Source organism: Mirounga leonina, unplaced genomic scaffold, assembly GCF_011800145.1.
Source record: "Mirounga leonina isolate KUSES-001 unplaced genomic scaffold, KU_Mleo_1.0 Mir_125, whole genome shotgun sequence".
Classification (NCBI taxonomy): domain Eukaryota; kingdom Metazoa; phylum Chordata; class Mammalia; order Carnivora; family Phocidae; genus Mirounga; species Mirounga leonina.
In genome coordinates this window covers 19318985-19344521 of record NW_023270305.1, presented here as the reverse complement: position 1 = coordinate 19344521, position 25537 = coordinate 19318985, and the positions used below count along the sequence as shown (strand labels likewise).

The 25537-nt window shown below is 41.8% G+C and overlaps 1 protein-coding gene across 1 annotated transcript in view; it reads right to left on the bottom strand.

Moving 5' to 3' along the window:
- The window catches only part of LTBP1 (latent transforming growth factor beta binding protein 1), a 392439-nt gene that overhangs the window by 239365 nt on the left and 127537 nt on the right, over positions 1–25537 (bottom strand). The window contains exon 4 of the mRNA XM_035000535.1: positions 19288–19457. Within this exon, the coding sequence (XP_034856426.1) occupies positions 19288–19457 (170 nt within the window). The remainder of the gene's footprint in view (positions 1–19287; positions 19458–25537) is intronic.

Genomic DNA, 25537 nt, shown 5'->3' with positions numbered 1-25537 from the left:
TTTTATACATTTAAGGAGATAAACTCTTCTTTGCCTTTCTATGGGTCCATTAAATCATTTAATGTAAGAGTAAGTTTCTGGATACATTCTGAGTTCCTTACAGAATTGCCTACCGCTCATCAAAAACCAGGTATCAACTATACACCATGTTTGAGAATGTGAATACAATCCCCAAAATATCCACTTGGGCAGAAACGTAGCAACCTAGTCACGCACTCTCTTGTATGACCTCACTCCCTGATTCACTAAGAAAACAAAAGCTCTAAAGATCCAGGCCTACCAACTTACCTGAATCTGCAGCTGTCCTGCCTTCCCCCAATGAAGGATGGGGTTCTAGCTAAAGCCAAGCCCCCTCCCCTCCCCCCCAACACGCCCTGGCTAAAGTAATGGATCCCTTCCTCTCTTACAGACTCAAAGACTTGCTCTCTTCTCATCTGTGTTCGCATGCAAACACGTTGCACTCTTGCCCAAATATCAAGAATACCACTCCTTATTGTCTCCATTCCTCTCTACTGCAGGTAATGCTCTATTTCTCTGCTCTCCTTACAGCAGAACTCCTCAAAAGAGCTGCTCTACTAGCTGTCTCCACTGCCTCCCCAACCATTCTCTCTGGAACCTGCTGCAGTTAAGCTGCTGCTGTCCATACTTTACCAAAACTGCCCTTGTGAAGGTCACCAGGGTCTCCATATTGCCAAATTCAATGGCAAATTCTCTGGGTCTTTCTTCCTCATTCAGCCTCTCTGACACACAAGGATACTGGTTCATGATACACTATCTCCACTGGGCTCGTAGGTCACTCTACTCTTTCATGGTTCTCTCCTACCTTGCTGGCCACTGCTCTTCATGACCCTATCCAGGGGAGGGCCCCAGAGCTCAGCCTCTGTAGCCTTCTCTTTTCTATACTGACTTCCTGGATGAGATCATCCTGTTCTATTTCATGGATGTAAAGACTATCTACAAACTTATGTATAGAAAATGTTTAACTCAGGTTACCTGGACCACCTCTACCTTGTATGTGTGTTCAACCAAGAAACCAATGGTCCAACTGTTGATGGGCCTTTCCTAAGTAAATAAATATCTAACGTCTAACAGACACCTCAAACAAAATGTATTCAAAATTAAGCTTTGATTCCTTCCTGTACCCACATACAAATTTGCTCCTCTTCAAGTCTTCCCCCATCTCAGAAAATGGCAAGCCTATTCTTGACTGGGGGTGGGGGGTTGTCCATCTGAGACTCAATACAACAGCAAATCCTGTTAGCTCTCTTTCCAGAGGTAACAATTTCTCACTACTTCCGTGACAAACACTCTGGTACAATCCATCATCATCTTCGGTCTGGATTATTTCAACAGGCTCCTAAACCAGACTCCCTGCTTCCACCTTTGCCCTCCTGCAATTTATTCTCCTCACAGCGCTCAGGGTATCTTTTCTAATTTATGTCCGTGAGATCATAGCATTCCTTTCAGTGGCTTCCCATCTCAATCAGAACACAAGCCAAAGGTCTCAAAATGGCCAATGGGGGCGTCCACGGCTGCAACCTCTGACCTCATCTCCCACAACCCTCCTCAACCCATTCACTCTGGCTTCCTTGCTATACTGGGCATGCTTCTGTCCCAGGCCCTTGCACCTGCCGTTCCCTCCGCCTAGAATACTCTTCCTCTTCTATATGCAGCTTCCTCCCCCACTTCCTTCAAGACTTCTCCAAAATGTCAGATCATCAGGAGGCCTTTCCTAACAACCTGACATAAAACTGCCAACAGCCCCACACATTACCTATCCCCCATACCTTGCCCTACATTTCCTATTTATTATAAACATACTTTATATATTTGTGTTTGATTATCATCCTGAGAACACAAACTCCATGATAGCAGGAATATATCTGGTCACCATTATATGCCCAACATGTTTCTCATTGTAAGTGCTCAAGAACAGTAACTGAATGAACAAACTAAATTGAAAGAAATTAAATAAATATTTAACTATGGGTTAATTGCCAGTAGTGTTAAAATAATACAGAATACTCCTATTAAACCTTTAGCCCTAAAACATACTTGCTGTATGCTGTATTTGTCAAAGAGAAATGTTTTAGCCATAAAAGCTTCAAATCAAGGGAAAACACAGTTGTTATACAGGAAACCCTGCAATCATTACAAAACACAGTTTTACCAAAATCATTAAAATATTACCCAAAAATGGCCAATGACATAAAAAGTGAAGATTTTCATTTAAACATGCCAATGAGAGAATAAGTGAATAAACAGGAAATAGAAATTTCTCAAACACTTTTTCAAAAGAAAAACAATTATTTGCTCCCAAAGTTTCACAACATATTATGCAGAAATCAAACTGACACATGATAGAAACCTCCTTTAATTTTGTAAATAAGAGTTACAATGACGTGTAAGGAGTTTTTAAACTCATTTTTATTCACTAAGTATCCATCCCCTTTGTCAGGCAAAGAACTAGGAAATTGAAAACACTACTACCGAGATTCTGTGAGCCTGATATGAATTGCCACTGGGCCATAAAACCCACCCAATAACCCAACCATGTTGGGGGATGCCCATGAGAACAAGCCCCATGTCAGGGCTCAGCACCGAGTCTGCTTGAGATGCTCTTCCTCTCCTTCCCTGTCGGTCCCTCCCCCTGCTCACGCACCTGCGCGCACACACTCTCTCACAAACAAACAAACAAACAAATAAAATCTTATGAAATACATGTTGGTTCCCAGCTCAGGGAGACTGGCCAAGAGACTAGCCAGAGATTCACCAACAAAGATAGTAGATTTTGTCCTAAATTTCTACAGATTTCAGGAGTCAGGTCTAATATCCTATTTTGTTCAGTCTTTTTTTTACCTTGACTCAAGACATAAAATCTCAGATTGTCACCTATCACCTGTCACATTTTCTCAGCCTTCAATCTTGCCCTGCCAACTGGACTCCATGCAACACACCCTGAGACCATGGGCTTTGTTTTCATCCTCCCTTTTTCCTCCTTGGGGTTTCTACTCTTTAAATACAAACCATAAGTTCTTTTCTCTAAAAATATTTTTTAAAAGATCCTATTTTTATCTCTGGAACAAAATCAAGTATGTTTGAAGGTGTAATATATTTTACAGTCAGAAGACTAACTTTTCCCCAACAAGTTGCTCATCTAGCAGGATCTGGCCCAATGTTTGGGGAAAGAAATACAGTCAGTACGAAAAGTGGAAAACCAGCAAAACAACCGATGGCTTTTTGACACATTCATATTCTGACCTTTTTTTGTAAAATAATTTCTTTAACATCCCCTGAGGGGATTTAACCATCTAGGCATATCCAGCTAATGCATAAAGAACACCCAGGGAAGTTCAGGACAGGCTCTGGACTGCAGTCCAGGGAAAGAGGTGACCACACTCTAAGGCACCTCAGTCCTGGCATCCTGAACCGCACCAGGCTGTTTCATAGGGGTTCCTTTGACATGACTTTAAAAACTCTCCTGTCTGAAATATATCTGGAAATCTCTGCTCCTAATCTTGAATACCAGGGAAGCTACCATTGTCAATCTATCCAGAAGGGATGGTGGCATTTGAAATGCTGTGGCCATTCCCCGGGATTCCTGGGTGGCTCAGTCGGTTCAGTGTCCGACTCTTGGTTTCAGCTCAGGTCATGATCTCATGGGTCATGAGATTGAGCCCCACATCAGGCTCCACACTCAGCAGGAAGACTGAAGATTCTCTCCCTCTGCCCCTCTCTCCACACACGCTCTTACACTCTCTCTCTCAAAAAAGTAAATCTTAAAGAAAAAGAGAGAGAGAGAAACACATCCCCAAGGTGACAGGACTTAACATAAAAATGTCATAACATAAAAGGAGCAAAGAAGAAGGGGGGGGACTCACTGTACCCATGTTCTCAATTCTGAATTGAGAATGTAATCTACCACCTGGACCTAGAATCCTGACAATTATGGGAACCACACTTGGGGAGGTTTGAGTGAGTTTGTCCAGGGAGTTGTTTTGTTTTGTTTTTTTGGCATCAACCTTCAAGATGTTACTCCCTCTAACAGTCTGTTTCCCAAGGGAGAAATACCATTTAAAAGATGCATTTTTTCATGTGAAAATCTCTACCTCCCTTAAAAAACCCACACTGGACTTTGCAAGTAGCACAGCTAGAAATCTCACACACAACCGTGGGAGGACAGGCTTCCTACAGCTGAGAAGAAAGGACTTCACTGCTGTCCCTGAACCCAGAGAACAAGGTGTGGAGCAGCGAACACTTACATGTCTTCTAGCTCCAGTCCTCATACATTCTGGCTAGCTTGCACAGTCTCCTTACAGAAAGCATGGGTTAGATATACTTCACAGGATTCGAATTTTCTGTGCCTTAATTTTGGAACAGAATTAGGTTTTATTTATCCCCACATTTGTTGTCTTTCCAAAGAGAAGTAAATGGAGGCATTTGTTATCAGTCTATCACTCATCATTTCCATAAATAACATCTGTTTGTTTGTATGTGGGAAAGCAAGTCTGACTCAAAAAACAGATTATCTACTGGGCTATTTGTTTACCAAAGAACAAGTTTCATGACTTATCACAGGCTTGATTAAGTGGGGGCCACTTCTCCTGAGGGTCCCAGATTGTATCTACCACATGCTTTGAGAATTAGGATTCCATATAATTTACATACCGGTTATGACAAATATTTTTGACAAACATTTAACATCAAACTCCTTAAAAGAAAGTTGAGATCCTTTCCCCATCTAGACCGAATCTAGCCTCACATCCTACAGCATTCCAGAGAGAGCCTGGGCACTAGCCGAACCAAACTGCCCCACGGTCCTCACTCACATGCCTACTTAACTTCACATGTAGTTTTCTCCCCCTGGAAAACCTTTCCTCTTTTTTCTCCACCTCTCATCCTCTTGAACCAACCCACTTACCCCCTCCCTACACAGTTTTCAGCAACCTAGGCAGGCCAGATTAGACAGTGCATCTCTCCATTTTTACCTGGCTTTTAGCACATAAGTCTATTTACGTTTATTTTCCTACCTTACCAATCTTCCTTTGGCCTCAATCAAGCCCAAGAAAACAGTCTGTATTCTTATCCTCCTTCTCTATTTGTAACAAATGTCTCACCTGGTGGTTTTCCTTCTTCGGGAACAAGAAAAGATTACATGGTGGGAGGGGAGTGCCATGGGAAAGAATGCAGGGGTAGGAAATGAAGAGAAGTGAATCAAAGGTAGTATGAAGTCAGGCGAGGAATACGTAGGCATTCCACTGTCTACTACAAGGGGCAAAGAAGCAACTTTTACTCAAACTAATAAGCAGAAGTCACAAAACTTGAAAGGACTTGAAAGCGATCAGGGTTCCATTGCCTTCCTAAGGGAGCATGGAAACTTCACTCCTACACTACAGGCAGACACAAAGAAGAAAATGATCTACCACACTTTACAAAATTTAAAGTCCGCCTGAAAGAAGAAAAAACTCAAAAGATAGGGCAGAGACTCTGGAGACCCAAAACTTCCAGTGTCCTGTTGGGAATGAGCTGGCCTGACCAGAAGCAGATACCTCCTGTGCCTCTCAGGAATTCCAATTCAGTCACAGAGGCAATAAAAATCCAGAGCAAAAAGATACTATAATGTGAATGCATTTTATTTTAAGAAACCTTAAGAAAGGTGAAGATATGAACATTTTTGTAACCGCCAAAACAACTCTTAAGTTTGACAGATTCAGTTGAAAGAAAAAAACCTGTTGGAGCAATTGGTTATATAGAAGAAAACTGGCATTTTTAACTCTCTGAATTGAGAATTATAGCATCAGAAGTATCTAAGCTTGCAGAATACAGATTCTGTCATTCACTTTTTATTCTCTTCCCCACAGCACAAACTTCTCTCTGGCTCAGTTTTAAATGACTCCATCAAATAGCCCCAATTCTCTCCAAGGGATTACTGCCAAATTCAATAGAACTCATCATTAGAAAAGATTTCAGCCTAAATATCCTTTTTCTCAAAGTCATATTCTATCTAGCTTTTATTTATCATGTGATAAATAAAACTGAAAAATGATTAGTTGTCAATAAAAAAAAATGAATTACTGATATGTAATCACACACTGTAAACTTTCCAGCTTTCAGTTAATTCTTTTTAGGTTACTCATTCTCAACTTCCTCTCTCATCAAGATAGTGCCTCTCCTGTTGAACACTGTGATGGTTTTAAAATCTATCCACAAATTCTTTTGAAATCAATTCTGTTCCCCTTGAGTACGAGCTGGTCTTAGGAACTCATGTCTTAAGAACAGAATGAAACAGAAGTGATAGCTTCAGCTTCAGAGACTAGATCACAAAAGGCAGTTTCTGTCTTGGGCTCTCTCTCTCCAATCATTCATTCTTGGGGGGAAGCCAGCTTCCATGTCATAAGAATACTTAAGGGGCCCATAGAGAGGCCCACATGGCAGAGAACCAAAGCCTCCTGCCAAATGCCATGTGAGTGAGCCACCCTGAGAGTGAATCTTCCAGCCCCAGGCGAGCCTTCAGATGACTGCAGCCCCTGCTGATACCCTGACTGCAACTTCATGACAGAATCTGAGCCAAAACCAATCAGCTAAGGTATTTCTGAATTTCTGAGGCACAGAAAGTGTAAGATAATGTTTGTTGCTTTAAACCACTAAGGTTTGGGTTAATTTGTTACACATTAAAGTATAAACACACACACACGCTTCACTGCTTTTCTTTTTCCCTAGATTCTGAGAACATAGAAGCTGAATTTATGGACCTTTCTACATGTACAGAGCACTGTCTGCATAACTGATGGACTCATGAAACATGTACTGAGTCCCTAACTAAGCTATGGAGCTCACGTGCGCACCACAGTCATTTAAATAATACTCGCCCCTTCACAGACTAGGAAACTACAGAGATGTTCATCAGAAACCTGACCAGGGTCATTTTGTTAGGAAATGGTAGAGCTGGGATTTCAGCACGAGCCTTCACTCTTTCCTCACTACCCAATGCCTCTCCTACACTTCCAATGAGCATTTACTATAAAAACTACAGGATAGCCAGCACCTGGGAAGGCTGGAGCAAGGGAGGGAAACAAACAGATTGAGGACATACTACGTGTTCGGCAGAATGTTAGGTTTCATATCCCTCACCTCATTTCATTCGTACAACAGACCTATGGCAATAAGTGCCAAGATGTGTATTTGACAGAGAAACCAATATTCAGAGGTTTGATGGAATAGAAGACAGTGAAGCGAGTCACAGGCTCCACCCTGCAGCATCTTGCAAACTAGAGTGGGGAAGAAGAGACACACAGAATAATGCCACCTGACCCATCTACCTTGTGAGACCGTGGCAGGGGCCACGTGATATAATCTGTTTGGATGTAATTCATAAGCTGTTAAACACTATGCAAACCCAAGAGGCTATCATGACACGTGGTCAGCTCTTAGTGGAGGAACTGTGAGGGAAAGCTCAAACTAGTGGTGACATTTACCCCATGATATATTATACGGCAAAACCCACAAGAGCTTCTAAATATGGAAAATTTCATCTCAAGATGTTTGTTTGATGATCATAATTATTATTTAAGACTCTAGAATAAAGTTCCACTGTGGACTTTGATTGCTACATAATTTCCAGATAAGATTTGATTGCCTGACTTGGTTTGAAAGGTATCAAAATGGATTTCAATGAATAACAGACACCCATTGATTAGAACGGCTTCTTTTGCCTAATTTGAATAATTAAGTTAAACAATTCTTACCAGAAACTCTTAAGTTTAGGTCATTTTTAAGTGATACTGTCATTAAAGCCCTACATATAATAATAAAGCTGACAGATTTTTTTTTTAATGTCATCAAATTTGGCTTTGCATTCACTTAAAAATGACACATAAAGAGCTAAAGTCGCACTCTTTTTTTCCCACCGTCATCACTGAAGTATTCTTGAAACACAGGTGTTCACTTCAGGTGTAGACAGTGATCCAACCACCAGAGACATTATGCTGTGCTCCTCGCGAGTGTAGCTACCATCTAGCACTGTATCAGGTAAAGCGAAACTCTTCCCAATGAGTAAGATTACTTTTGGCAATTTTTAACTCATCATAGTTTTGTCTCCTAATAAATGTACATGAATATACATGTAGGGTAAATTTTAAACAGTCAACGTACTAATATTATAACGTAACACATCGACTTAATGCGCATCAGGCTCTTCGTACAGTGGCTGACATATAGTAAGCCAAATAGATGAGGAAAAAAGAGGAAGATGGAATCTGCATAGTGCCACTGGTGGGAAAAATGAGCTTATGTCCAAATTTCCTAATTACCTGATGTTCAGAGACAAGAATATAATTTCCAATACCTTCAGCAGGTTTTTAAAAATATATATTATAGGTTCTTGAGGTATATTAAGGTGTGTTTTGGAAACTGGGATCTCTGACAAGAAACATTATGAATCACTTTCTCCACTAAGAGTCTTTTTAAAACTTAAAAAAAAAAAAAAAAAGGCATCTAATTTTGCTCTATTTCCATGTTCAAGACATGGCAAACATGCCTGACAGGTATTTGCACACATACCCCACTGTGGATGCCTGAAAACCCATACCAGAAAAAGATGAATAGGAGGCATGACGGGATTTCGGGGTCTTATTGGAAAGGTGCCTGTCTATACTCACTAATGAACTGAAGCTGGACATTCTCCATTCCATGTGAGCAAGAATTCGAAAGCTGAAAACATTTCTATTAAAAATCCAAATGGGTACTGAGATATAAATTTGGCAAAACCACAGGCCCTATGAAACCCCAGAACAATTCTGAGTGCTCAGTGGTCTTGGAGAACATAGGTAGCTGACCCCACTCACCTGTCTGTGCATCTCCCAACACCCCAAGCTTTCTCAGGAATAAGAGGATATAGACAGACTAAGGGAGTGAGGAAGAGTAAAGCAGCTGGGTTATCCTTCTCTAAAAGACAGTCTTTGGTGCTCTGAGACATCAAGACAAGCAGCTCTTAAAGGGAAGGGTCCAAACAGAATGTGTGCTAGCTGGGGTCTCTACAATACAATGGGGGGGGGGGTAGGCGTGTGTTGTACACACTCTCAAGTGATGGGATTGTACAATAAAGCTATGCTCAGCAACATGGGAGATGCAAGTCTCAACACAACCCAGAACGGCCAGCCACATAGGTCAGACCTATGGAGACTAGAATAGACTTCAAAAACTGGGAAGACATTAAGAATTCATAGTACTTTCAGCAACCCATTATATGTTGCCCTATATCCAGAAAATGCTTTTCAGAAAATGCTGTTAGACTTCATTCTTGGACCCAACATTAACGTGACACAAAGCTTCTCCTGGCTGTTTATGCTTCTACTTGGTATTCTACTTCTGTTCCAGTCACTTACTGTTCACCTCTAACTTACAAATTCCTTGAAAAATTCTGGTCAATCTTACTTCATCAGTGTCATCCCTCTTAGGCGATGCTCTTCTGTCAGGCCACCTTACAGCAGCTGGCCAACTCAGGTTGGCTTTCTTGGGTCAAGTGCCTACTCATCTTCTAGTCCACTGTGGCAAGAGGGTGAGGTCACCCAGAGTAGCATTTTTCCCTGTATGTATCCTAGCTGATTAAAAGAGTATCATCTGCTCTGAGACTAACAACTGTCCAGACTGTCCTAAAAAGTCCATCTTCTGCCCTGCTAAGGTAATCTAAGAAAAACAAAAGTCAAAGGAACTGGCATGTCAGCAGACCAGATCCACAGGGTTTTCACGGTACAAGGAAGAGTGGAACCATACAACTTTAAGCTCAGAGATGGCACACTGTCATTCCACCCACACTCCATTACTAAGAGCAAGTCACAGAGCCAAGTTCCAAGTCAATGGGGTGGCAAAGTCCACTATACCCACAAGGAAGCCATGGCGAGGAGGAGGAGGGAAGAAAGAATTACATGTAAATAAGATCTACATTTTTATTATTTATTCTGGGATAAAAAAAAATGTCATGGAGAAAAGTTAAACAGGACAGGAAAATATTAACAAAATATACGTGCCTCCCTCTCTCCCTGTAAAAACAAACTAAAGCACACTTAAATCATGCCTTGTTTTTGTTAAATATCTAGAGTTACACACACAAAGAAAAAGACCTTTGGACCAGATAGCATCTACCTAACTGAATCACCAAAGGCGGCATAATATTTCTGAGTGACGAATAAAGGGGGAAAAAAACATCAAAAGATTTTGTTTGGGGAGTGTTATTCATGAGCCCTCCAAAGTCAAGCAGAGCCTCCTTCAGCGGCTCTTCAGGGGCACGGACACCGAACGTGTGGGAGGAAGAGCTCCGCTTTCTGCGGCACCTGAGGCAGGCAGTGGCCAGCATGAGATGCACCTGCAGCCGGTAAGTGGGCTTCATTAAAACAAGCAGCACAGCTGCCTGGTGCGTGCGGCTCCAGGCATCGTAAGCAGCGAGCCCTCGATCCCACGCAAGCAGCCCAGGGGCCATCTACCATAGGGAACCACATGACGACCGCCCTCCCACATGCTGTCCAGATTCTTTTGCTTCCCCAAAGCTCTCTATGTCTGTTCCTAGGATACAGGGGTTTTGAAATAACTATGAGGTTTTTCACAAGAGCAACCATGGCCTGTTTAAAGTTTTCATTTAGGTTAAAAAGCTGGGACCTTGGAAGCACAGATGGGGGAAGCGCTGTTAGGGCTACACGAATTTTTTTTTTTTTAATGCGTACTTGTGAGATGGATAATGTAGGCGGTTGCAAAGAAACTCTTCAAATAACACACATATTTATATATGTGATTGAACATGTATGTGTATACATGCATATATGTACAGCATACATACACACTTCGTGGTTTACTGTTTTCCTGTCAGAAGAAGTACTCAAATATAACCATATTGCAATTACCTTGTAGGGAAGAAAGGTTTCCCCCCCATTCCAGCCGTGTGTGACCTTGTATTTCCTCTGTACAGGAACACAGAAGTTGGGCAACTGGGTTTCAGTAAAGATACATTTCTATTTAAAAGGGGCTAATGCTAAGTAAATATCAAAAAGTCATGCAGAACTAAAATGGTAGAAAATTACAACACAAACCCTTTAAAGGTCATAAAGTGTAAGGGAGGTAGGGAGGTCTTTACCTCAAAGTGGGGAAGACAGACTCACCACCAGGCAGTCATTTTCAGTGCTAAGAGGACCCCTCTTTTAAGAGGACTAACCTGAGTAAATACCAATTCTATTTCAATGCCCTTTGGAATATCTCCTTAGCAATATTTTTGTACAATCTCATTTCTGTTGAATCAAAACCAACAATTCAACTTTAACAATGATTATTTCCTAGAAACTATTTTCAGAAATAAAATCAAAGTAAAGCCCTCCATTTCTGGCAGAGAAATCCAAAGTCTGAGTAGGAGCACCTCTTCAAACACAGATTTTTCTCCTCCCAAAACGCTGTTTTGTTCTTTCCAGACAACCTGTAAATCCATTCGTGGTATTTTCCCCCACCATTATCACAGTGTGATCACAGAATATTCTGAAACCCTACAGGATCTATTTCTCAGTATCTTGAACTTGGTCTCAACACCCAGAAATATCCTTGGATTACTGTATTTATTATGAAATCTGGGACCCTTGGGATTGAAACCTCCTTCTCTGGCATGAAAGGCTGCCCACTGGAGAATTTAGATTACATAACCCTTCACTCTAGGTTTTCCTCCACTGTTGTTTTTAATATTGCTGGATAAGCTTCCTGGAAGTGTTTATTATCAGTCTATGTCTGCCATTTCCCAGTGATCTTCCACTGTGTGTAAGCAATCAAGAGGCAAAGAGAACGTTCATGTTCGCCTACCTTCCTGGACTGGGATGTGATCAGACAACTCCTGGATAAAACATACCACCTGCGCTCACCACCCCCAACTGAGGCACAGTGGCCATGGTAAGACTGCACATATAACCCTCTCTACAGCGGGTAATACCCTGCTCTTCAATGGAATATAGATTCTTGAGGGCATTGGCTCAGCAAAACCCTGGTCCTTCACCCACATTCACTGGAATGCTTTCTCGAGCATCAGTTTGTACCAAGGAATGCTGCGGCTTTGCCATCTAGTAGGCATTTAAGCCAACAAGGACTTTGCCAGAAATTACTGAAGAATAGGTGATATTCTTTTAGCCATCTATAGTGCTAACAACCACACTGACATACAGCTGGAAACTGGCTCAAGGTTCCTTATTCCCACACAGAGTGGTGTAGGTGACCGAACAGACCAATCAGGAATTTGATTTCATAAGGCAAAAAGCATGGAGCTTTACCATAATTCCTTCTTTAAAGCAGTCTTTTTTCCCACCTAGTATTTTAAATGCTAAACTGTTTCTTCGTTAGTTTCCATCAGCTTCTTGGAAGATCTAGCTCCTGGCTGGTCCCACTTCCACTTCGTACCCACTGGTTTGTTGTGGGGCCAATCCCAAAGATATTCATTTGCACCTGACCCAGCCAAAGGTGGTCTCCACACAGGGAAGGCTGTCAAGGCTACAGAACGTGTGCCTACGGAATTCTTCTTCCCCTGAAGTGCACACTCAGTCCACAGGCAGAGCTTGGCCCCAGTGGGGCTCCCATCAATCAGTAATTGTCGGTGAGGGCAACGCAGACACCTGGAGTTGCCAGCACAAGCAATTTCTCCCTCTGCTCTTTCTTTTCTCCCTTCACACTCATATCCTAAAATGAGGCATGGGTGGTTCTTGGGACCAGATTCTTCTTTACCTGCATTTTCAAACTGCTCCCCCCCTGAAGATCTCCTGATCACAATTCATCCCATGCAGAGCAATCTGGCTCTGATTCCCTCATCTCTACTGATTGCATCTACACTTGTCTTTATCCAATAGCCGGTCCAGGGTTTCTCTCCTCTTTTGTGAAGGGCCAACAGATGGAGGATGAATTTGGTCTTTCTCCCTCACATCACTTTCTATCCCATGGTGGGTGCTCTGAGCTATACCGCAGACTCTCTCTCTGTGATGACTCAGACTGGCACTGGGCATTCAGAGCCTTTTAGTAGTGTTCTTGTCTACCTCCTTGAAGTGGCCGGGATAAGCAGAACAGTCCCAGCCAAACACTGCCTGCCTCCTAACCTTCGGATTTGTTTTGCTAAAGAAAAAACCTTGTCAGCTCTGAGTCTTTGCAGAAGCACTGCGTTCCCACAGTGAGAAAAACCAGGAAGTGCATGGTTTTACGGGTAATCTCTTCACTGTACCAGTCTGCAACCATACACAATCCTCACTCCAAACATAGGAACTTACTTTTTCAAGGGGGAGACATAACCATCAAACCCTGAGATGCTTCCATGCCTTGTTATGCTTCTTGATGTCACTGGGAACAACGCCTGGAGGCTCATGCTAGCACATTCAACCACAGTGTCACCAGAAGTACAAAGAGGAGGTCTTGTGCCAAAGGGTCTGTGCTCCTCACTGCCTGGGACTGTGGGCTACAGTCAGGCCAGAACTGGAATGCGGGGACTCAGGTAGCAAGGCTGCTGGTGTGAGAACAATGGCATCTTTGCCTCCCCCTCTCAGGCCTGACACCTGGCTGCCTGCTCTATCTTTAAATGGGGGGGCCAGGAATTCCAGGTAGCCTGTGACTGACTGCTGCTGGGCAGTTGCTGAGCTGCCTGCTCTGTTGCAAGGACTGAAAGAAGTCAACAGAGACCACAGGATCCAGGGCTAAGGTGGTCCCAGTGCAAGCAGGATTATATTTTCTTCTGTCCGGAGGGGCCCAGTGGGGGGCTGTGTACCTTCTTCCTGCACCACGGTGGCTGCTTAGTCAAGCAGCAAGGCTTTGCTTAACACTGAAAGTAGTGAGCTTGTCCAAACTTTTGTAATTTAACAGGACCGTGTGTCTGAAAGGCCAGCAATCCATCCCTCCCCCATATTTCAGCACATCAGAGGGGAAACTGGCAATTCTTTTAAGAGTCTGACTTGTATCTGCTTTTAAAACTTTAAAAAGGTAGCATGTAAAAGAGGACATGTGTCTTTCCTGAAATTTAAAATTTAAATGAAAAACTGAAATTAAAATTAAAATTTAAATGAAATTAAAGAAAATTTAAGTGAAATTAAACTAAAATTTTAGATGACTTTAAAACAAAAATAACCTGTTTAAAAGCTAAGTCCATCTTGACAGGAAAACAACTGGAATTGGCAATGGAAAATCTGATTTAGAAAAGTTTTAATTGCTAAATATTTCCAAATATTAAAATATAATAGAAAAAGAGACTAAGCAGCTGTATATTTAAGTCAGAGATTGCCCAGTCTTTTAGCTCTTAGGACTCTTTGCATAACCTGCAAACCATTTCAATTACATGAATATTTCTGCTCATCCTAAAGATCTCCTTTTTAAGTAAGTCTACTACTTTTCTGAGGAAGCTCTCCAGTACTTATAGCCCTGAAGATAAAAACGTCCTTCCACCACAGATTATAATAGAAATATTCTCTGCTTTTAACATCATCGAGCATCCCACGGTGTTTTTACTACAACAGCAGATAGCCTGGTGTGGATACTCATTAATTACCTTCAAGGTCTTTTTCTAGCGAGTTATGCCAAACGAATCTCTTTTTGCATGAATTATTTGGGTTTGTTCCTGAGCGTATGTTATACTAAATAGTCTCGAATGTTTTTTATAAGATGATTTTTCAAATGTTATCAAGTCACTTTAACTTTTCTTCCTCTGGGTTATAAATACTAAAATAAACACAATAGAATTTGGTTTACATACTCAATTTTTTCCTAGAAGTTACCAAGGAAGATACTGGATAAAGCAGACCCCTCAGCCCATACCATACTTAGAGCCCAAGGAGCTCCATTCCTGGAGGTCATGCTAAGTCTTTTGTAACTACCTATGTGGCGCAAAAAAAAAAAAAAAAAAATTGTAAGTACTTTAATTTTTTTTAAAATAACAGGGCCCTTAATATATTCACAGGTTCACAGGTCATACAACCACCATGACTATCTAATTCCACAATACTTATCAACCCAAAAGAAACTCCTTATTCATAAACAATCACTCCCCATTCCCCCTTCTCCTCAACCCCTAGCAATCACTGATCTACTTTCTGTCTGTATGGATTTGCCTATTCTGGACATTTCATATAACGGAATTATATGTGATCTGAATCCTTTCGTGTCTGGATTCCTTCACTCCACATGGTTTCAAGGTTCGTTCACACTGTGGCATGTATCAGTATTCCATTCCTTCTTTATGGCTGAACAACCCCCCTTGTAAGATACACCATATTTTGTTTATGTATTCATCAGAGGAGAGACACTTTGGTTGTTCTCACTTTTTGGCTGTTATGAATAATGCTGCTATGAACATTTGTATGCAAGTTTTTGTATGAACATATGTTTTCAATTCTCTTGGATATATACCTAGAAGTGGAAACGCTGGGTCATATAACAACTATGTTTAACTTTTGGAGGACTTCAGGTGATAGCTTAATGTGATTCAGTCTAGCCAGATGGCAGTTACTGGTTCATCCAATAAAAATGTTATTTCTGTCAATATTAAAAGTCTTTCCTTAAACAACCGGGAGTAACATCCATTATTCTCCCAATTGCTGTGTGGCTTGTCACTCTAACAGTAAAGGAAACTAGACATATCAGACTAGAGTGGTCTTCTAGTAGTTTGTATTTCTCTGGCTGCCTTCAAACTAGTGGAGATTTATCTGAACATGATGGTGAGGAGGGAAGGTTGCCAGGGACAGTGACAATGAAAGACAGCTGGTTATAGGCAGGGCCTCTTGGACAGCTTTTAATTCAATGGCTATGATCTAGGTACCTACAGGTCTAAACTCTAGATGTTTTTCATATACTGAGAGACTAAGGCATTAGATCAGCACCTGGCTAACTTGACCACCCATGAGACTAATCTAGCCAGCCACTCCATTTTTTTTTTTTTTTTTACAACCTGCCAGCTAAGAATGATTTTCACATTTTTAAATTGTCACATTTTCGACAGTTATGTAAGAACCTATATGTAACATCCTCACAATTCCAAGCCTGCAGTATTTACTATCAGATCCTTTAAGAGAAAGTTTACAGACCCCTGCTGTAGCTGATAGTCGTGCAAATTAAATTCTCTTAAGACCAATGAATAAAGCATAGCACCACTATGCTAGAGACAGCCAGTAAGCAGCAAACACCCAACACAGGATGTCAAGCAACCTGGGAAGTGACTCAGAAGGATGGTAAAGCATAGAACCAAGACAGGAAAAGCAGTATGTGCACAGTGGTAAGGGATGACGCGTCAGGTCATCAAAACTCTGGGAAATCCTAATAAAATGTTCATTCTTCGCAGCAGAGAACACCTCCCTAGCAACGTGACAGTTTGTTTCTCCCTATCTATTTTGCTTTATCTAAAGAGTGCTAGACATACCATATTAACACACTTTGCTTTACTGAACCCATCATACCCTGCGCCCACCACGGTCATCCTTTTCCTGCTTCTTCTGACCATTTCTCTCTTGACCTACCGGACGTCAACAGCAAATCCTTATTCACTAAGCTTGTAGGGCTCTGGCTCCCCTATTATAAGGTGACTAATTTACATGATGCTTAGAGCTCTAAGTAAGCACCATGGATGCTGTTTGCATGATACTATTAAAACTACATTCATTGGGCGCCTGGGTGGCTCAGTCGTTAAGCGGCTGCCTTCGGCTCAGGTCATGATCCCAGGGTCCTGGGATCGAGCCCCACATCAGGCTCCCTGCTCGGTGGAGAGCCTGCTTCTTCCTCTCCCTCTCCCTGCTGTTCTGCCTACTTGTGCTCTCTCTCTCTCTGTCAAATAAATAAAATCTTTAATAAATAAATAAATAAATAAAATAAACCTACATTCATTACAGTAGACCACCTTTTTTATCCCAATTCAACAGGGAAAACAACACTTGTCTTTTGCCAACCTCAGTGTTTTCTCTAGTCGCCAAAGCTTCCCAAAAGTAACGGCAGTGGACTGTTATGACGCTGGTCGCTAAGTCTCTTTCCAAGATATATTATCCCTACCTGCTGGTAATAGCTTCTGTTTTTCTCATGAGTCAGAATTAGCTACTCCTAAAATTGGACCTTAAAAGTCTTCAGCAAAACGAGAGGTTCACCTGTTTACGTTTGATCTCTTCTATAAAGATGAAATGAAAGACACTAAAAGTTCCTGCTTTTCCTCACACTTCCTTACTAACGTTCTCTTCCTTTCTGTTAAATGTAAGGTGTCCTTGGGGGCTCCTTTCACCTAATGTGAAGCTGCTGTGGGGAGACATTACTTTTAGGTTCTTAGTATTACTCGTTCTTCCTTTCTAGTTTTAATCTTTCTATTGTTGTTCTTACTCAATTTTGCTATTTCCATATTCTCATGGTCCTGCCAAATTACCTCTTTTTAAAACTTTCCCATTAGCCTTCCAGCTCTCAACAGAGTTCCGGGCTCAGCAAAAAATAGCCACATTGCCTTTCCCGGCCTTTCTATATGCCTATTTCAGTTAGTTCCTGGGCCTTTTTTTTTTTGAACAGCCACTAACTCCTGGGGACTTTGAGCAGAGAACCCCATCACTGTGATTATGTGTTAGTCTGAATTATTTTACTAGCTCCCAGCTATGGAAAAACTACATTTAAACAGAAAGGTTGGGAAATTTATGGACAATACAGATAAACTTCTCTTCCTGTTTTTCTAAAATATAATTTCATCTTCTAGAAGACACTTCAACAAAGGTCTGAGAGTTTAAAATTACACACACATCGTGGGACCAGTCATTCTAATAACGAATCATCGACAAACCCAAACCAGTCCCGTCTCTAGTCTCAACCACTGATTCTCAGACCACCTTTTCCTGACACTTCCATAGAGTTCAAAATTCTCTCCCTTACCAGTAAGATCAAAAGCTTCCAAAAACTTTCCTCCCATCACATTCTAATTCTGGAAAGATTCTACGAAATCCCTGATCTATATAAAAACCCAAAGAAATAATAAGTATACCTCTTCGGGGTTATTTTTTAAATTAAGATTAGAAAAATACTATATACTCAGGGATATTCACAAAGAACAGGTTATGAAGCACTTACACCAAAGGGTCTTTAAAAACAAGATGGACACCTCTATTGTTATGCAAATAACTTGAAAGTATCTCACCAAAAAGACAAGGAGATAATCTATGGGATTTCTCCATTCTTCCCTCTTGAAAATCCCCAGAGCTTGCGTCCTCATGGGCCCTATGAACCTCACCGCACTATTGCTCTGGGGAATCCAGCCTCAGGTCACTGAGCAGAATTTTCTCAAAAGATGAAAAATGCAAGGGGCAAACCTTACACGAAATACTCTTTTTGTTAAGTCACCAATTCTAAGGGAAGAGTCAATCACTCTAGAATGGTGACCAACGCAGGGAGGTGGGGATGGGCCCAGAGAGTGAAACCCACACAGATACAGACTTCTGAAGGGCCCAACAGTTGTAAAAACTCTGTCTCAGCTCTTTGCACTGTTTTTGGTGGTGAAAGACACTCCTTTTCAATGGAACAACTGGCATTCTCCTCTATTTCTTGTGGCCCAGGCAGTCAGTGTGAGACGGAGCAGGAAGCTGCTGGAAGGAGGGCGTGCGTCTAGCTCTCGGCTCTGAATGGTCTACGCCTCGCTCCAGAACGTTTCCTCCAGATGCTGCAAACAGACACTCTGTAATACCTAAACCACAAATCATCACATTCCCCACCCTTTGAGCCAGGGCTTGTCCTTGAGCTTCCCACATAGTGAGATAGTAACCAAGCTGGCCTCGGATACAATCGCTTTTTACAAATTCAGACGAAAACCTGCCACACCATCTGCTCCATAGACTATAAAGTGGACCTCATGTCATAAAAACACCCGCTGGAGGTGAACCTCAGAGAGTAATGCAGGGCATTTCAGACATTTCACAGGGCATGAATCCTGGCTAGCTTACTAAAGAAAATATTTTGTCAATGTAAACAGGTCGGGCATACAACTGTATCTAAAAGGAGAACAAGTATGTCTCAGAAATGGAGTCATCTTGCAGAAACAGAAATACAGGCAGGTCACTGCAGATTCTCTGCCAACATCCAAGGAAATTGCCTTTCTCAAAATAAAGAAAATGGGCCGCTGTCTGGTTGTTTGGGGAACGAGGGTGGGTTTGTTGTGTTTGGGTTGTTGTTGTTTTTTTTTTTTTAATGACTCTTAAGTTTTATCCCCTGTGACATATTAAAGCCATCTAAACCAAAGTATTTCCAAACTATGATACTGTAACTTAGAAAAATCATTGACCAAACTATACTCACACTGAAAAGGTGCCGTGACTTGACCCTGCCCGTATCTCGAAGGGAACGAACCTTCAGTGGACTGCTCTCCCGAAATCACCTTCTGCGCTGCAAAGTACTTGGGCTTGAGCACATATTCCTGGGTCTGGCCGTGATGAATCATCACATTCTGTGAGGAAAGGGGTGTCACTCTGGGAAGAACAAAGCCAGGATAGGGAAATTAATTATGGATTTTTAAAGCTAAGATGGGAAAAATAAGAAATTAAACTCAGAAAGGAAAGAGATTTCACACAAGCTCAATTTTTCCTTCAAATACTATAGCTGACCATTTATAATACAAGGAACTAACCGCTTACACGGGGTAGAAACCTTAACACAGGGCACCTGGGTGGCTCAGTTGGTTAAGCATCTGACTCTTGGTTTTGGCTCAGGTCATGATCTGGGGGTTGTGAGTGCTCGCTTCGGCAGCACATACACTAAAAATGATCTGGGGGTTGTGAGACTAATCCCTATATGGGGCTCCACACTCAGCAGTCTGTCTCCCTCTCCCTCTAGCTCATGCACTCTCTCTCTCTGTCTCTCTCTCTCAAATAAATAAATAAATCTAGAAAGAAAGAGAGAGGGAGGGAGGGAGGGAAGGAAAGGAAGGAAAGGAAGGAAGAATCCTTAAAAGGGACTCTGCCTCTCTAGTCAAGAAGCATAGGCTAAATAGGCCACCATAGGTGGATTCTATCACAGGATTCAGAGCAAAGTTACCACAGCCTGTATGCAGAACACAGGACATTTATATGTAAGAAAGACAATGACCTATACACGAGCAGGTACATATATTTAAAAAGTGCATTTTAAATACACTGATAAGTAGGCAGTATTGGAAATGCAAAGAGGGGAAAGGAAGAAGGAAAAACAGAAAGGGGGCTATGCATGAAATCCCCCGCTTGATCAGTTATGCAAAATTAACTCTCGACAGTCAGAGCCTGAAGAGTAAACAGTGGGACCTTCCTAATGATAGAAGGGAAGATGGGCAAGCTCTCAGCCTCACCTTCCTAATCCGTACCACAGAACCTGTCACACAGGGCAAAGGAAAAATGCTCATAAAAAATCTGAACACACAAAAACTGGAAAAAAAGAATTTTTTAAATTATCTTTTGAAATATAATTATGATAAGGAAGAAACATTCAACTTTTTCTAGTTAACATTTAAATATTTTATGTTGTATCTCATAATAATTAAAACCGTACTACTCTGGTTAAATGTTTCATAATGACTAGTTCCTAAGAATAATAACAATGGTAAGAATAACTAATCACAATCTCCTTTCTTCAATACCACAAGTCAAGAACTCTGGGGACTCCTGAACACAATTACTGTGTATTCACCCTCTGGTCCAACCATTTTCTTTTTTTTTTTTTTTAAGATTTTTTTTTTTTTAATTCATGAGAGAGAGGTGGGGGGAGAGCAGAGGGAGAAGCAGGCTCCAAGGATCAGGGAGCCCGATGCGGGACTCGATCCCAGGACCCTGGGATCATGACCTGAGCCGAAGGCAGAGGCTTAACCATCTGAGCCACCCAGGCGCCCATGGTCCAACCATTTTCTATGACAGTTCTCTTTCGTTACATGTAATGGAAACTTTTCTCTTTTTAAAAATAATTTTTTTATTTTAATTCCAGTATATTTAACATACAGTGTTATATTAGTTCTGGGTATTTTATCCAAACAATACAAAAACACGAATTCAAAGGGATACATGCACCCCTATGTTTACAGCAGCATTATCTACAATAGCCAAGATATGGAAACAGCCCAAGTGTCCATTGATAGATGAATGGATAAAGAAGATGTGGTAATATATAGACAATGGAATATTATTCAGCATGTAAAATTTAAAATAATAAGCCTTTGCCCAGATTTAATAATTCCCTGGGGAACAGAACTAAAATCATTAGCTAAGCAAGACTAATAAATCATCAAACAACATAAAGAAGATACACCAACTAATTCCAAAAAATGCTTAATTCCTACCAAAACTGCTGAGACAGAGCATTTTAGCAGCAAACTGAGCCTATGGAAGGCGACCTCTCCAGTGGTAACCTTGAATTTTACCAAATGTGGCACATTAAAGCCATCTAAACAAATCAAAATATTCCCAAACTATGATACATGAACTTGGGAAATGGTTGACTGGGATATAATCACACTGATAAGGTACCCCAAAGCCCCAAAGATTGTCCCTAACAAGGGACTCTAAACGAGAGGAAGAAATGACACTGTGACAGGGGAGTATGAAAGGTCAGTTGTCAAGCCACGAAAAACACGACCACAAAGTGTCTCATCAAAAGCAGGAACAGTCCTGAATAAAGTCAGTCTATTTGACTGACTCTAACTAGAGCTGATGAATGAGCTATTCTGCAGGACAAGGCGTCCATGAGAATGAAGGGAGAGAGTGGGATGAAGAGTGCTTCCGTCTTAGCAAGTCAGGGACCTCGATCCACCACTCTAAAGCTTGGAGTTGCAGGAAAGCCTAGGAAAATCCACCCTGGGCCTGAGTTTTCCCAGACACAATTCCATGAAAGGGTACTCCCTCTATCACTAGACTAATGACTTAAATTGCTAAAAGCCTAAGTAAGGCTTAACATTGTAAACACTTTTGTTTTGATGATGTAAGTGTTGGTTTGAACGTTAAGTGTGTTTGGTTGGGATCGAGTAGAAAGTGTACCAGCTGGACACATCTGGTGGTGAGTGATAAGAACCACCAGTCTACTCCATCAGCGTCATGAAAACAGGAAGCCCTTCTTCTCATCTCCGGGGCAACTCACTTCCCAGCTATGCTGTCATCCTGTCACTATGCTGCTGGCCCCTGCTGGCAGAAGTATTCCTGTTCACAAGAGGACAGCATCCAGCTCTGACTGTTGCCAGGTAGGATGGACTCGGGGACGAGGTGGGGAGATCTGCCTCTAGTCGAGGTCCTCCCTTCTTTCCCTTCTGAATCAAGGAAGTGAGAGGCACCAAGAAATGAGCTGAAAGCTTACATATGGGCTCCTTTTCCCAACACCTAACTGGAAAGTAATGAACAAACAAGGAAGACGGGATTACCGGGTCTCGAACTTGAGCGACAACCCTCAGCTATCATGGACTTAAGGAAATAAGCAGTGAGTAAATGCCAGTGTAATGGTACTTAATGTCTTACTGCAGTAGAAGCACTTGCCAAAGTCACAAACAGATTGCAAATATGGAGCTACACCTGAACTGCGCTTCCCTTTCTCCATCACCTTTCCTTTTCCCCAGTGCAAGCGTGTCAACACACAGGAATAGACTGAAGCCACTCTGCATGACGGCCCCACAGAGAAAGAAGCAAAGCCATGGATAGTGGCATCACGTGGGGCAAACGGAGGAAACTGTGCAATCATTCATTTCACAAATACATGATTCGCATCCTTTTCTCTCTTCCTCCCTTCATGGTTGGCGTCCACTTTCCCCTCTAGCCTTACAAATATATATCCTCTTTAACTCTTCTCTTTTACCCAAGTATTTCAGGAATAATCTCTCTCCTTTCATTTCAATTGGGATTTTCTCCATTCTTCCCTCCTCCCGGGGTTGGAGGTGGATGGGTAGGGAGGCTTAACTATCACTAGTGAACATCAGGTTTGTCAGAGCATTACAGTTTTCTTTTTTTAAAGAGAACTAAAATATTTGGGAAAATTAAGTTAAAAATGAAAACTGTAGGACCTCTGGTTCAAAATGTTTTGTTTTGTTTTTTTAGGTACCTATATATCTCACCTTCCTCCAAAGATGCCCTTAAAATTTTAAGGAATAAAAAAAGATTTAATCCAGAGTTGACATTTGGCTGTTACCCAACAATAATTGTCATTAAAATATGGCAATATTCTGTTCTGATAAAGAGCCGCTATCCCAAGACCTTTAGTGCCCCTCCCTGCTCCCTCCACTGGGCGCCCCCAAGACATACGTCCCTTCAATCCTGTAAATAAGGAGTTAACACTTGGCAGAGCTGGATCTCTAGGTCTCTGTTCCAGGATCCCTTCAGATTAGTCAATACCTGTGCCACACAGGGTACTAAATATGGTCTGTTATACCCATTAATAAACCCACAAGAGATACTTCAACAAATCTGTAAGATTCAAAGTGGACTGAGAAATGTTGACTGTTGTAGCAGCATGGAGGAAGCCATGGCCTGAAAAATATTCTCCTAACTTCTTTTAGTTCAACCTGCAGCAAGAAGTCCATTTTACTTGAGATCCAATTCACGTGTACATATGGGTCTGTGTTTTTATATAACTAAAACAAGTGTTAGGAAACAATATTTACCCTTAGCATGTGTAGGGCACTTTGAGATTTTGTCCTCTAATCTGTTTTTTGAGTGACAGTCTTGAGCCACTACACTGATTTCATGACTTCATGACTCCCTAATGGGTTGCAACCAGTAGGCTTAAGGGCACTGGTCAAGAACCACTCTGTGAGAGCACAGGCACAAAGGAGACGATATTCTCTGGGAAACACAGAGGAGGTTTGGACCTGAAACCAAGTAAAGCAAAGGGTGATAAAAAGTAGGGCTGAACACTGGTGTCTTAACTAAAAATCTATATAGAGAGGCAGCTATCCTCCCTAACTCTAGCAAACAAAGCATCCAGATGTCAGACTTCTACTCTTCTCAGGGGGGAAAAAAATGAGTACTCTTCTCTAAAAGAATGGAAGTAGGTTGTATAAACCACAAAACTTACTGCTCCCTACTCCCAGAGCGAGGCCTTCTCATTCTGGATTCTGGGTTCCCCTAGCTCAAAAGGCTGGTCTCCCATTTTTCCCCTAAAAAGAAGCTTGCCAGGAAATCAGGAAGACAGGGAGCTCTGGGAGAATGATCCCAGGGGGAAAAGGAGTCACAGGATTGGAAAATATGATTGTGATTTTGGAGACACTTGACTATATGGCATAAATCCAACTGTTGGAAAGAAAAATGGAGAATACATTCAAATCTGATGCTAGGAACACTCTCCTTCAAGAAGCATGCATGAGAGCAAAGGACAGATAGAGAGAGAGAAACCCAAGCATTGAGTGGTACATCCATGGATAAAATATTACAAATGCTGTAACTGTCAGAAACAACCGGGTTCCCAACTTTGGTGATATTAATGTACAGAATTAGCTAAAGAAGGCTGGAAGATTCTTGAAGAGGAGGAGAAGGGGAGAGAAGACTGGGAGAGCCACTGCCCTCACCTTATAAAATGCAGGGTCATCAGATAATATTCATGACCTTGATAGATGACATTGACAGAAGAAGAAATAGAAACATAAATGTGCTATTGGGGTGTACACAAGCTATGAAAATGAAATAATGATTTTGAGAGAAAGGGTGGGGAGTAAGATGTGAAGTAAATAAGCTAAATCTTCACCTCCTAGGGCAAGAAGTGTTCAGACAACACTTAAAAGGAATAAATGAAGAAATGGCTGGGTGGAGCTAACTACCAGAAGGACGAATAGGACTTGAGGATTAAATGCAGGACAGCTGGGGACAAAAAGAAAAGGACTCAAGTGACTATGAAGGTTTCGAGCCTGGTTGACTGGACAGGTATTTTTGTTCAAGGCCAAGGAGAAAAGAAACAGCAAAGAAGCATGCTGAGTTACGGCAGGCAGAAGAAAGGGTCAGTCTGTGAGGATGGTAATTATGATAGAGACAGAACATGGAGCAAGTCTCCGAGGGGCAATTAGGGAAAGCCTCCAAGATGAGGAAAAGTGATGTTCAAAGAGGAGCCAACTTCTTCAAAGGCAAAAATGTTTCAGAAAAAAAGAACACAGAACCACATGGTCTGGAGGACATTCACACATAAGGGTAGGGACATAAAGAGAAAATGGGGGGAAAATTAGGAGAAAAACAAGAATAACGTGGGTCCAGAAATGATAAATGGAAGAAAGTTCCTAGGAGGAAAGGAGAGAGGACCACCTGCCAACTGCAGCAGAAAAAGCAGGGAAAGAAATGAGGAAAGGCCACGCCTGGGTTGGGGAGGTCACTGGCACCATTCAGAGTAGTGACAGGAGTGTGGCTGCAGTGGGCCATACATTTGACAGGTGGCGTGCTGTGACACATGGACCAGACAGAAAAGGAAAAAGAGGCCGGAGCTTAGGGGTAGGGCTGGCCATCTGAAGACCTGAATCCGTGGAAACCTCTGCATCGTTATAAGCAGCGGGGAGACAATCCCATACAACTTCTTTCCTTAAAAGAAAGGATTAGTCACACACTGTTTACACTGCTGCCTTCATAGT